This window comes from Rhinoderma darwinii, chromosome 2, assembly GCF_050947455.1.
Source record: "Rhinoderma darwinii isolate aRhiDar2 chromosome 2, aRhiDar2.hap1, whole genome shotgun sequence".
NCBI lineage: Eukaryota > Metazoa > Chordata > Amphibia > Anura > Rhinodermatidae > Rhinoderma > Rhinoderma darwinii.
This window is the reverse complement of record NC_134688.1, coordinates 39,397,316-39,411,577: the sequence shown is the minus strand read 5'-3', so window position 1 is coordinate 39,411,577 and position 14,262 is coordinate 39,397,316. Positions and strand designations below refer to the sequence as shown.

The 14,262-nt window shown below is 41.0% G+C and overlaps 1 protein-coding gene across 9 annotated transcripts in view; it reads right to left on the bottom strand.

Moving 5' to 3' along the window:
- The window catches only part of GRIA4 (glutamate ionotropic receptor AMPA type subunit 4), a 315,636-nt gene that overhangs the window by 83,314 nt on the left and 218,060 nt on the right, over nt 1-14,262 (bottom strand). For all 9 annotated transcript variants that reach the window (XM_075851546.1, XM_075851547.1, XM_075851550.1 and 6 more), the window contains exons 5-6: nt 11,330-11,383; nt 605-763 (exon numbers count right to left, since the gene is read on the bottom strand). In XM_075851546.1, coding sequence (XP_075707661.1) covers nt 605-763; nt 11,330-11,383 — 213 coding nt within the window. The remainder of the gene's footprint in view (nt 1-604; nt 764-11,329; nt 11,384-14,262) is intronic.

The following is a 14,262-nucleotide window of genomic DNA, read 5'->3' as shown; positions in this document are numbered from 1 at the left end:
AAGTGGCGGGTAGATTAGGGCTCACTTGTCTGTCTCCCCACCCCCGTCATTACACCACCACAGGGGTAATTAAGCATTACACAGTGCCAATTCATATCAATGAGTTGTCTATATAATGTAGGACAGGACAAGTCCTCCAGAGCGAGAGGCGCTCTTTGTAACCGCTCTCCACTCTGGCCAAGAGATGAGGATCCTAAACAATGGACCCCCTCTATTTAACCTCAATTCCCTAATAAGGTGTATGAAAATTGGTTTTCTATACTAGGCAACGCCTTTAACTTAGCTATGCATTATATGAAACTGTCACTGTCTCGACTCAATTTTCTGTCCAGAGGCCTTCAACAAACTTGATCTTTCTGGACCTGCGTATACTGAATATAAAGTTGCAAAAGGTTAGGTGGAGGGCCCAGGCATAGCTTTTACACAAAAGCCCTGATATGTGGACAACCTGTCCAGAGTGGAGACAGACATTGGGTTGAATAAGTTCTCAATTCAGTTCCTGGCAATGTAGACTGGTTGTGATGGTCATCCAGCTTGGCTAATAGGGAACATTATTATTTTGGTAATGATGTTTTATGGGCTTAGAACAGGAAACCCTCACTACCTTTGGTGGAGATTCTGATCCTGGATATTCCCGCTGGTCCAAAGTCTTCCATCGTTGCATTAATTCAGTTACTATTGGAGTATTAAAATCCACCAGCTGGAATCCTGTTACATTGGCTCCACCATGCATAAACCTGTCAAGCGAAATGTCTTTAATTCCCTAAAGTGAAAATAAAAATAAAAATTATAGTTACATTCAGAATGTTCCATTTTCTTCTTCTGTTGCCAGTAACAAAAATTTGCATAGTGAAGTTATAGAAGGTGCAAATTGTCCAACTAAAATGTTAAATACTATACAAACATAAACTGAAGGTAATACAATACTCATTGTCGATATGGCCATGGACCAGGACCAGGAGCCTAGCTACAGTGAGTGCAACACTAGCAGTCGCACCCAGACCCTGGTTCCTAAAGGGCCCAAAAGCCCCTCTGCCACATAAGTTGATACCAGTATTATAAACGGCACACAGGTGCAGGGCCCTGAAACAGATTCAGATTTGTGGCTCAGAAGCTTACATTTATGACTGCTATGGACATTACATCTTGGACCTGGTTCCTAACTATTGCCTATAGGTGGCATCTAGCTGTTCCCTCACATCTGCTGTCAGGGGAAATATAGGTTGGACAGGTTAGATATTATTATTTTTTTTGTCCAATCCGTTTGCTTCCCCTAGAGATAAGCCATACCAGAGGTGACTGGCAGCCATTTATCTTCCCTGCTGTATTAAAATAGCCTGGAAATTGGATGTTGTGTTTGAGTGGAGAGATGAGTATGTTAAATAATTTAATGTCTATGGCTGGCTTAAAAAATAAGTAGAATTATAATTTCTATTTTATAAAGATGGCTCCACCAAGTTTGATGGATGTTTTTTTTTTTAACTTGTAACTTGCAGTACCACATGTCACCAGCATTGGCAGTAAAGTATTTTCATGGACACTAATGAAAGAGTGCCACCAATTGTGCGGGTAAAAACTATAATGATTAAAACAACTTTTCCCAAAATTGTAGTTTTTTAAAGAGCATTTTCACTCAATTAAAACATGTCATTAGGGCTGGGGGATAACAAGGAAGGTATTATTACAGGTATGACAATGGTTGTAACTATAGATCTACTGTAATTACGATAAAGATATTTTTACTTGAAATACCACAAAAATTTCATATTATTAGTCATTAAAGGGTTATTATTATTCTATCAAATGAAGGTTAATCATTGTATATATATATATATATATATATATATAGAGAGAGAGAGAGAGATAAGCAGCACTCTGCGACAGATTCCAACACGGTAATGGGTGCAAGCAGGTAATCCAGATCCGTGGATAATAAGACATAAACGAAAGAAATCCAACAGCACTCCGATGGTTCCAAAAAGTATGTGATTTATTCAGTCAACAGCTGCAACATTTCCGTCCTGCTATAGGACCTTGAAAAAAGTCTTATAGCAGGACGGAAAGTTGCAGCTGTTGACTGAATAAACCACTTACTTTTTGGAACCATCAGAGTGCTGTGGGATTTATTTTGTTTATATATATATATATATATATATATATATATACACATATATATATATATATATATATATATATACATACATATATATATATATATTATACAATGTTTTGCAGATATGGGGTTAAATGCTAGAAGTTTCTGGTGAAATAATAAAGGAAGCTTTATGCTACTCTGAAAGACATTGACAAATCAAAAGAAGAGGCAATCCTGAAGAAAACACAAGGCTGTGTTCTTCAGCTCGGTGGTCTCAAAATCTCAGAAAATCTCAGCCTCTGAGTCCTTAAGAAAAGCTACAGATATACCACCAATCCTTCATTATGGAGGAGATACCGATTCTGTGAACTGAAACAGCCTTGAGTTGAGCAGAGACTGTGGGCGAAGGATTGTAGTTCTATTGTTTTCTCTAAATGTGCAGGTTTTTTAACCGTTTCAGAAGCAGCTTTTTTTTTTTATAGGTTTTCTATTAGACAGGCAAAGCAAATCTGTATGTGTAAGTATATGCCCAAAGTGGGTAGTCGCATTTTCATTTTTAATTTGTGTATGATTTAAAGTAGTTGAAGATAGTACATTATGTAGACAATAAGAATAATGGTAGCTGCAGGGGAGAAGTGTGTTGATTCTGAGTAAGGCAGTGACCTGTTCACAGGGCTGCATGTGCCCAGGGGCATGGTCATGAAGTGGGTGGGAAAAGAATACCCTGTAGGCCAGCAGATCATGAGAATGATGGGAGCAGCATGAGAGGAGTGTACTCATCTTGTGGAAGACAGTGACCTGACCATTTATGTGATTATGTTAGTGAAGACAGGACTGTAAGCAACAGAAGCACTCACATGAAGTGATTTGAGAATAAACACCCTATAGCCAATCAGAGCAAAAATAATGACAGCAGCAGTAGATGAGTGGGCTGATTTTGAGAGAGGCAGTGACCTGTCCATTCATATGATAATATTAATTTAGGTCTAGAAGCTAGTGGTTGGGGAAATGTTGTAACTGGGCATGGAAGAAAATATAAATAGTAGAAGGTTAAGAGTATTCCATTAGATTGAGGAACCTATCACGCTAATGTATTACACAATTTTTTCACTTTCTGACTTTACATTACAACACACACCTTCCTAGGTAGCATTGTTTAGCCCATGGATGCTGTAAACTTTTCATCTTGTAACAGCCACTACTTTGCTTCCTGCATAGCAGAGCTACACTTACATCCCTTCAATCAGTGGCAGCTTCAGTTTAACCTCTGAGCCAGGCAGGTGAATAGGCACTGTGTGCAAGTCATTTCTCTGTTGACTAAGTGCTGTCTTGGGTATCTTATCAGATGGAATACAATGATCCCATTCCTTCAGAATCCTATCTGTGTTTCGCTGTCTTTCGGATGGTATTACATGATGCAGTGAACTCCGATTTTTTTAGGAAGCGTCAAGTTTTGCAAACGCAGATAACTGTCTGCATCCAAATCTGGTATCTACAGTAAAGTCTTAACTGATCCAATTACTATTAGCTTGTCAGGACTGGTAAACTGCAGAATTCTGTATCAAGTTCTGTACTTGTCATTGTGAAGGTAATTCTAAAGAAAAAAACGATCTGTATTAATGGTTTACAGGCTTATCTATACGTGTAAAAATATCCCGCATTCCTGTACCCCATACCAGCATACCACTTACTAGGGGTTGTGTGGCTACATAACCGGTGGACAGTGGCGGATTATCATATGGGCGGTTCGGGCGTGCGCCCGAGGCTCCCAGGGGGGCCCATGGCAGCCCGAACCGCACATAGTCTTATAAAACTATTCAGAACGCTAGCGCTGCTAACTGCCGCTACGGAGATGGGGAGAAGGAGCAGGGAATTGGCCGAGATAGGGGTAGGTAGCAGGCGTTAAGCACGTCTGCTAGTGCTTAGGACACGCCTCTCTGACACTGCGGGCGCCGCCATTGAGTAACAGAACAGCGACGGACGGCTGTTCTGTTACTCCAAAGCTGGAAGAGAAGCTGGAAGAGAAGAGCCGGGCGGGCGGTCACCGTCGCTGAGGTTAGTGGCTGCCGGATTATCCTCCTGCCCAACTAACATTAAAGTCACTGGCCGACGCTAGGCGGGGGATTATGCAGTAATGGGGAGGGCTAACCATCTAACTGACGGCGGCTAGCACTATGGGGGGGATAATAGTTTCCCCCCATAGAGCTCTCTTCAGTCAGTTAGACGCTCAACCCCCCCCCTTGCAGTATAGTAACTACTGAGGACCCTATGGGGGAAGGGGGGATTATTCCTAGAGCCCTCTGCCTGCAGTCAGATGGTTAGACCCCCTTGCAGTATAACTCCCCCCCATAGAGCTCTCAGCAGTTATTATATTTTATCTTATTTTTTTTTAAATAAAAATGTGTGTTCACATTTAAAAACGTTATACTGTATTATAATTGTGTGATTGATTGATTTTATTAAAAAATATTTTTTACTTTCTGAGATACAGCTGCTTTGTATTCTGTATCCGTCAGGTCAGCAGGACTGACGGGATCAGTGAAACGGGCACTGCGCTAAATTATAATCTTAGATGTGATAGATTTGAGGTGGATCCTGCGTGTCACTGATCCTGTCAGTCCTGCTGACCTGACGGATACAGGATACAAAGCAGCTGTATCTCAAAAAGTAAAAAATATTTTTGTAATAAAAAAATAAATATATATATATATATATAAAATGATAATATAAAGTTTTTAAATGTGTACATAGCCTTGTGGCACTATATACAAGGGGGAGCGCTGTGAGTCACTATATACAAGGGGGAGCGCTGTGTGGCACTATATACAAGGGGGAGCGCTGTGTGGCACTATATACAAGGGGGAGCACTGTGAGGCACTATATACAAGGGGGAGCGCTGTGTGGCACTATATACAAGGGGGAGCGCTGTGTGGCACTATATACAAAGGGGGAGGGCTGTGTGGCACTATATACAAGGGGGGAGTCTGTGTAGTGCTATCCAGAGCGGTATGTGTGTGGCGCTCTTTATAGGGGGGCTTTTTGGTGCGCTATTTACAAGAGGGGGAGGGTTGTGTGGCGCTCTCTACAGGGGAGCTGTATGGCACTATTTATAGGGGGCTGTGTGTAACGCTCTCTACGGGGGGATGTGTGATATATAGAGGGGGCTGTGTATGGCAATATCTATGGGGGTGTGTAATATCTACTGGGGATGTGTGTGGCACTATGTACAGGGGGCTGTGTGTATGTGGTGTTTTACAGTGTGTGGTATTATTATATTCAGGCGCGCAGTGTTTGGTGCTATTATATTTAGGAGCACAGTATGTGGCACCATTATAACTTTATTTTTGTTTATAGGTGTGGAAATGTTGGAAAAGTGAGGAGACGTCTGAGTGGCAAATTCTGCAGAAATGAGTCATGGCCGGGGGAAGTCGTCATGAGCTCTGGACCGGATGGAGATGAAAAGAGGAAAAAAAACTACTAGAATCTGAGACGTCGTCACCTGTGAGTCACTAGATTTATAGAGAATCTGTCACCTCTCCTGACATGTTTATTATAGGAAATCCTTGTATTTCACAAAAAGTCTTTCTGCAGTCCAGGACTGATAGACAATTCCCCATGTCAGGAGGATGTGTCCCTGCACACTGTTAAACTGTCAGTATGTATGGGGAGCCTGTGACAAGGGGAATCGTAACACCCATTTGTTAATGCTTGCCCAAAAAGGTAGTTTTAAAAATAGTTACGGCGCGGCAGGGCGGCGGTGCGGAAGTGGGGCCCAAGTTTGGGTAACAGCCCAGGGCCCATGGTCTACTTAATCCGCCACTGCCGGTGGACATAGTGTTACCTCACCCCACTCTAGCACCGCATCTCTCCTCCTGTTTGGGAAGCACTGGGTCACCATCAGGGCCGGGCTTTGTGGTATGACCTGTGCAGTGGCACAGGGCGCATCACTTATTAACTAAGAAAGGGGCGCTGCCAACAGACAATGTTCTGCCAACAAAAAATGTTGTATCCGAAAACACACTGTCAGGGAGAATAATGGACAAGTGCCAGTTATTCTCCCTGACAGCCTGTTCTATATGTTCTGCTGTGCACTGCATCTTTACCTGTGCTCCTCTGTTATTCCTCCTCTGATCGTTCCTTTTGTAGGCTGTGGCTCCCCCTGCCTCATATCACACCTCTAGGCTGAGCACCAAGTCCTCCCTTGCATGACGTCACCGCCCCCTGCGCTCATGGCACCACACTTTCGGACCCTGACCTGAGCTATTGAATCCTGGCTGCTGCTGGCTGCCCACCAATAAGGAGAGCAGAGGATTGGAGTGGAGTTGTGGGTAAGTATTCATTGTATTACTTTGTTGAGGCTTACTTAAAAAGACACTATTACTATGTGGGGGGGGGGCAAGAAGGGGGAACATTGACTAAGTACAGTGGCACTAAAGGGTACTTTTACTAAGTGGGGGACAGTTAGCGGGCACTATTACTGTGTAGGGGAAGTAAGGGAGAATTATTACCCTGAAGGGGTCAATAAGTGGGCACTATTACTGTGTGGGGCACAAATATTAGCACTATTACTGTGTAGGAGCAATGAGGTACCATTATTACTATGAGGGGAACTAAGGGGCATAATTACTGTGTAGTCGAAGTAAGGGACCATTATTGCTATAAGGAAAACTAATAGGCACTATTACTGTGTAGGAGCAGTAAGGGACTATTATTACCATGATGGGAACTAAGGAGCACTATTACTGTGTAGGAGCAGTTAGGGGCCATAATTACTATGAGGGGAACTAAAGGGCACTATTACTGTGTGGGGGCACAAATAGGGTCAATATTACTGTTTAGGAGCAGTAAGGAATCATTATTAATTTGAGGGGAACTTTGGGGCAATATTACTATGTAGAAGCACGAAGGGACCATTATTACTATGAGGGGAACTAAGGGGCACTATTACTGTGTGTGGGTCACACATAGGGGCACTATTACAGTGTTGATGCCACTAAGGAATCAATATTCCTGATGGGCATATTATTGTGTGGGGAACTATTACCGCCTGGGGAACTATTATTTTTGGTAGTTATGACACCATTATTTCACTATGTGGTAGTAATATGTGGTCATGATGTGGCGTTATTATTTGGCCCGTGTAAAATGGAATTAGATAGTAACTGTATGACTGTATTATTTAGAGGTATACTATTGTGCATTCTAGAACTGATGCAATATCACTTGTATGTGTATATTGGACTGTACAATACATATCTTAGCCCCTTAACTTAAACCTCAAGTTAATTTGTCTCGTTGCTTGGTTGTTGCTTCAGTTTTGTTTGTCTGGTGGTCCTGGTTCGACGGCTGCTCTGTTCTCTGACTACGCTTCTGCCTGGAACCACATTCTTTACATCTTGGTTTAATTTCAATTACTGTCTGATTGTATATAGCAATCACTGATCGGAAGCAACTCAGAGGAAACGCCATCTGGGGATACCCTTGCAGTGGTGTTCAAACCCCTATAAAGGGGTCTAAGATGAAGACCAGGGAATCCCTTAGGCCTTATTCACATGAGAGTGTCCGATTTACAACTGCAAAAAGCTGAAAGTTTTCATCCATTTGATGTCCGTGTTGCGTTTATGTGGTTTCCGTGTGATATCCGCTTTTCTCGTCCAATTTTTCTCCTCTGCAAGCACTTCCTGGTTTCACTTTATTTCCCCCTGCAGTTCTTTAGCAACTAATCTATGAGTCTGTGTGCTGTCTGTTTTTTTCCACGCACTTATAGACTTTAATAGGCGAGTCTGGTCCACAAATACGGACCAGAATAGGACATGCTGTAAGTTTGTTGCAATGGACTTATGACAAAAAACAGATGTGTGAATAGCCCCATTCAATTGCATGGGTCTGTGTTTAAAACGGACAGCACACGGATGAGAAATACTTTTGTGTGAATAAGGTCTAAGACTCAGCACCTCCGCGTAGCTAGTATCAATCTGATCATGACACAGAGTTCATTTTGTTCCACTACCCTGCCACTGGGTGAAAACTTTTGACCTATAGGAATCCATATATTGGCTTACAATGAGATGCCATTTGCACCTCCTTAATTTGCTACTGCATATTTTGCAATTGATATATCTTAATATTTGTATGTTCAATAACATAAAGATGGGTGGAGAAGTCGCTGCCTCCACAAAATCAACACACTTTTGTTCTGCTGCTTGCATCATTCCTATGATTTGATTGGTTAAAGGGTGTTCTAACTCCACCCTCTTCTTGTCATTGACCTGCCACATGTAGCTCTGTCTTCACTAACACACTCATATAAGTAAACAGGTCACTGCCTCCCACAAAATCAACACACTCTTCTCCTGCTGTTGTTACTATTTAATATGATGTGATGTTAATGTACTGTAACATTATATTATATCATGGCCCTAGCCAAATAATCACTGCAGGTGGTTCAATACTTTGTACGGATTAAGAATGACATAGGTCACACTTTGGATTTTTTTGCGCATTGGTTGTAGCAATAAGTGAATACAGTAGAAACTCTAAATAACCTGGCTAATAATGAGCCTTGATTTATAATAATGACTAGACAAAACAAAGAACATTATATTCCATTTGAAAACACTGGATCTGCAATTCTAATTTTTCGACAGAACGTTCTTCTCTATAGAATTAGTCTTAGACATGGAAATAAAGCAATCAAGGCCTCGGCAAAAAGTCAAACTCTCTAAATATAGCCGGACCTATTATTCTGACAGATCAGCTTTACCATTGCTGGATTTTTAAATTGTACTTTACACTTGTTTAGAAAAATGAACATTAGGAATACTAAGTAGCACATTAGCAAAAGACAGTAGATCATTTTTATTAGGCTACCACACCAACCTAAAGCGTAATTCTTATAACCGCAACTGGCTGCTTTATTAAGCTACTGTGTGAATGCAGGTCAAAAGGAAGAGAAGTATAAATGTTTTATAACACAGTTATCTTAATGAAATCTGCTCAGAATGTCCATTGAACAATTATTTAACCCATAAATTATAATCACTGTTTGATTGGATTATGACATGAAAATGACTGCAGTGCATGTTTTCCCTTCATTAACATTCCTAGGGGAAATGTCTCGAGAGATGTGTTGGTGAGACAAATGTCGACAGCTCCACTGATAGCTCAAGATGGAGGTCCACCACTAGGTTGCACCATCTGCATGCGGTGGTAGACTGGCCTAAAGGTCATTAAGGGATTTTTGGTGTATGAGTACTTCTTAGGCCCCATTCACATTGCGTTTGTGCTATCCGCCGGGATTATGCATTTTTTAAACACTAGAAAAGTATTGAAACGTATAGCTCGGCGTATACATAGATTATAATGGGCCAAACGTAGACCAAAATATAAGCCGTTTGGTCTATGTTTGTCATGGTTTACGTTGGGATACTGTTTTTTAAAGTACTGAAAAGCGTAGTCTGCTACGCTATTCTGTACTTCGAAAAAAGTTATAGGCGACGTAAGTTTTTTTCTAGTATTGATTTCAATGGAGGACGTATGCAAACGTAATGATATACGTTTGTATTCGTTTACATACAGTAAATCTATCCATTTGTTTTTTATCTATCAGTGTTCACTTTAAAAAAATACTTTTTTTAGGTAAAAAACGGACAGAAACGTATACCGACGTATGAGTATACGCAAAACGTACACGCTATAAAAACACAGATGTACATAAATTTTTTTACATATTTGTATCAATTCAATGTATCAATTCAATGTTTTCAATAGTCTTCGTTTTTATAAAACGCGATGAGAATGGGGCCTTAATTGCTTAACCACTCAGTCCGACTCTTTGACTGCAGCTCAGGACTATATTTTATGCCATCTGTAGAGGTTGTTACTTCTCTCCCCCCACATAGGAAAGAATGGGGAAGAAGACTGCAAAATCCAAAAACTACATGGAAGACCTGCCCAAACAAGTGTCGGAGCTAAACCATGGGATTAATTTTTTTTAACATTCTTGTATTAATTATAGTATTAATAATATACAAGTCAAAAGGCTCTTTAAAAGTCACCTTGGAATTTTTTTACTCATTAAACCCAGTTGTAAAGTTCTGTAGTCAAGGAAAGTGGCGAAGGATTGCTGCAGGCTTGACCTTTATACAATCTTCTATATAAACACTATTAAAAAGAGTATACAGGTATTGCGTGCATGATGTCTAGGGGTTATATGGGTACTACATCAATATAGCCTTTAGCAACTAGCAGAACATCCTACACAAATCTGGAGTTTGCCTTTAAGGGGAATTTGGGAATTGCTTATATATGACTGTTGATAAAAGACTACGTTTTTCCCATTTTCACACTAGCCACTGGAGAACACACAATCGGCTGACATTCGCTGTTATCAGCAGCTCACTTTTCAGCTTTGTTGTATGGATTAGGACAGGTTCAGCAGAGTCATCTCATTATCATAAAAGAGTAGAGGGCTTAAAGGGGTTTTCCTACGAGGAACATTTATGACATATGTGACATATCTTGTGGATATGTCATAAATGTCCCTCGTGGGAAATCCCTTTAATGACAGATGATTTCTACTACATATTGTACTACTGAAGGTCTAAATAAGGAAATATAGCAACAATATACACAGTGATAGGGCTCTGTATGCAGCTTCGCTTCCACTTCCTGATCACTTGTGGAGGGGGCTGTACTCCATGTTTTTCTGGAGGCTGTATTAGCCTTTTGATACTTTTCTGTTCATTGACTATTATTTTTTGCAGCTGCCATAAAGCAGCTGCATAAAAAGGAAGTATGTGCCTCCAGTATGACCGCGCCCAGGAAAAAAAATAAAATGACAACATTTAAAAAAAATTGTTACACTTACAATGTCACTTCTATATATACACACTTATTATTATTATTATTTTTTTTGCAAAAGAGAATATAATATGGAATTGCATGTTTAAGATCTAGACCTCGTAACTAAAAAAAAAAAAAGGAAAAAAATCCTCTTAAGCCTCTCTTCTGGCAGGTGCTAATTTTTCTTCGACACAGAATTGATGCACACTGTTTGAATGTATAATGATGATGATAAATGCTGCTTTGATTAGATTTTAATTAATCAGATGCATGATGAGCGACGACCATATAAATGTGCTACTTTTATTTTCCACTGATTTTGCCCCAATTGGAGCAGTAAAATGAAAATTAATAGGCTCTCAGAGCAAATTAATGAACACTAATACTTACTAGGTTTGCAATAATGTAATGATAGCCTTTCACATGTTTCCCAACACTCACAACCTGCAATGAAAAATACATAATATTTTAGCCATAGATTCGGCAACACAATAAACACCAGATAATGACTATAAAACATAGTAATAATAATAGGATAACAATAATGTAATGTATAACTAATCTGGAAATTTGCCTTAATTTGTCAATACAGTTTAGTCCTTTAAGGGGAAGAAAGACATAGCTTTATTAAAATCTCGGAAACTTGACAGTTCTGGTGGAGATGGATGTATTGTACTGGTGGAGACAGATGTATTATGGCTCTGTACAATCTCCAGGTTATACAAAGGTGTAATATGGTGCCAATCAAAACTAATGCTGTGGTGCCCTATGTTACCGCCATATGCCTCCGATATAATAAAAAAAAAATCATGGCCTGCATACTAGAATGCCATATTTCAGAGGTATGCTTCCACACTAGCATTGCCTTTTATAAAGAATACATCCATAATGTGATGCCATACAGAGGCACTATATGGCGGCTCACAAAGTTTTCATGTGTTTGTATGAATGAAACCTAAACCTCTATCTGTGACCTCAACCTTTTCTACTTTTCCCATAGGTCACCAATGTGAGGATAGCATATAATGGACGGGGAGATGTTGAGCTCGGAATATATAGTTTCTTTAATTTGATTCAGTATTTTCATGCAAAAAGCTCTTAGGTCCCATAGAGAGAGATGTAAGTCCTGCTTGCCCTGCCCACATACAGTGATTGACAACTTTTGTTATATGTTCTTGTATATCGGGAAATCTGTCAATCACAGATGTGGGCGGAGGAAGCCGAGGCCTATTCAGTTGCATAAGTGTTGTAAATTTTCAATGTGGATTTGTGCATTGCAAAACGCGAAATCCGCTCTGAAAATCTGCATGTAACACAATCACTGGATGCTATAAAGATATATAATAACATTTATTAGCACAATATTTTTGACCAAAAAACGGTGTGATAATATAATGGTGAGATTCTCTTTAAGTTAAGTTACCCAAAGGCGGACTGACCATTCAGACAATTGAGCACCTCGAGCATTAGTGGGGTCCACAACCTCCACCTAGAAACTGTATCATACATCTTTATGGGTCTGAGCTTTGTTTTTATTATATAGGGCTCTGAATTCGTCATTGTCCAATGGCTGTAGTCATGTTTCTGCGCACTAATGTTTTATCCATAGGAAGTAATGTCAAGTAGAAGCTATTGGACAATGCGTCCATATGAAGAGATATTACTATGGACACATTATCACAGCAACTTAGTTGCACCGGAGCACAGAAGACTGGCAACAAGGGACTATCAACTTTTTTGCTTTATCACCTCATTTGAAGATCAAGTATCTCGGACGTGACTAGCACTTTGGTCGTCTCAGATATCTGAGGGCCCTGTGTAAGAACAGTATATGGGCCCAATTATTCTCTAATATCTCATCATAAATCCCCCTTATGTCTAGCTAACAAACCATCAATAATTGTTATCCCAGGCATTTACATTAGCTCAGGCATTTACATGAAATCTAGTAGCATGCCTCCCAAATTTCCCAGAATGTGATTCAGCCGGACATTCCTGGATTCCTGGCAATGTCCCGCGATCCGGGGGTGGGGCTCTGTTTGTATGCTTAGGAGGAGGATCTGGGGTTTGGGCCCTGCATTCTCACAATCAGTTGGATTGTATAGGGAGGCACTATGGGGTCATTATACTGTGTGGCGCCACTATGTGGTCATTATACAGTGTGGGTGGGACAAAATTGGGGCATGATTCTGTATGGTGGGGCACTATGAGGGAATGATACTGTGTGGGGGCAAATTGGGGTCATTAAAGTATGTGGGGACACTACACAGTCATCATACTGTGAAGGAGGCACTATAGCAAAATTATATTGCATTAAGGAGGTATCATCACTGTGTGGGGACACTATTAATATGTATCATGCAAAGAGGGCACTATCAAAATTTGTGGGGCACAAAGGAGCAGTATTAATATTTGTTACCCAAAGGAGGGCACTATTACTGTATGGGGGCACAATGGGAACAGGGTGTGTATGGATACAAATTGGACAGGGTCAGGGACGCGGCTTAATGTTAAAATCTTCCACAGCACGCTGCGTGGCATGGGTTGTTCCTCTTAGAAATTACTGAAAGTTAGGAGGTCTTGGCGTAGCTATAGGGGTCGCAACGGTCAGGCCCCTAAGCCTTGGGTGCCCATAGGGTCCCCGTTGCCACACAGCGCTGTATCCTCAGGATGCAGATACAGTTCAGTTCAATGCTGGTGCATTTACTGTACCGTGAGCAGCTCGACGCAGGCAGGCGCGATGTAGTGACGTCTTCGCGCGCGAGTCACTCACAGCACAGTGCAGAGAAGGAGATGGATCTCCTCCACCTGTCGTGGAAACGGGGATAGATAATTATGTTATTATTTTTCTATTAGGCACATATGGGGGCATTATACTGGGTACGGGAGGGGGGCTGATATGGTGGCTGCTGAGGGAGCATTATACTGTATGGGGCAGCTATGGGGGCATTATACTGTATGGGGGCATTATACTGTACGGGGGCATTATACTATATGGGGCAGCTATGGGGAGAATTATGCTGTGATGGTCAACTATGGGGGCATTATACTGTGTGGTGGCAGCTATGGGGGCATTATACTATATGGGGCACCTATGGGGAGAATTATACTGTGGAGGGCATTATACTGTATGGGGGCATCATACTGTATGAGGCAGCTATGGGGGCATTATATTGTATGGGGGTATTATACTGTATGGGGCAGCTATCTCTGGCAATATACTGTGGGGGCATTATACTGTGTTTGGTCAGCTGTGTGAAGCATTATACTGTGTGGGGGGCATTACACTCTATGGGGCAGCTATGGGGGGGGCAATATACTGT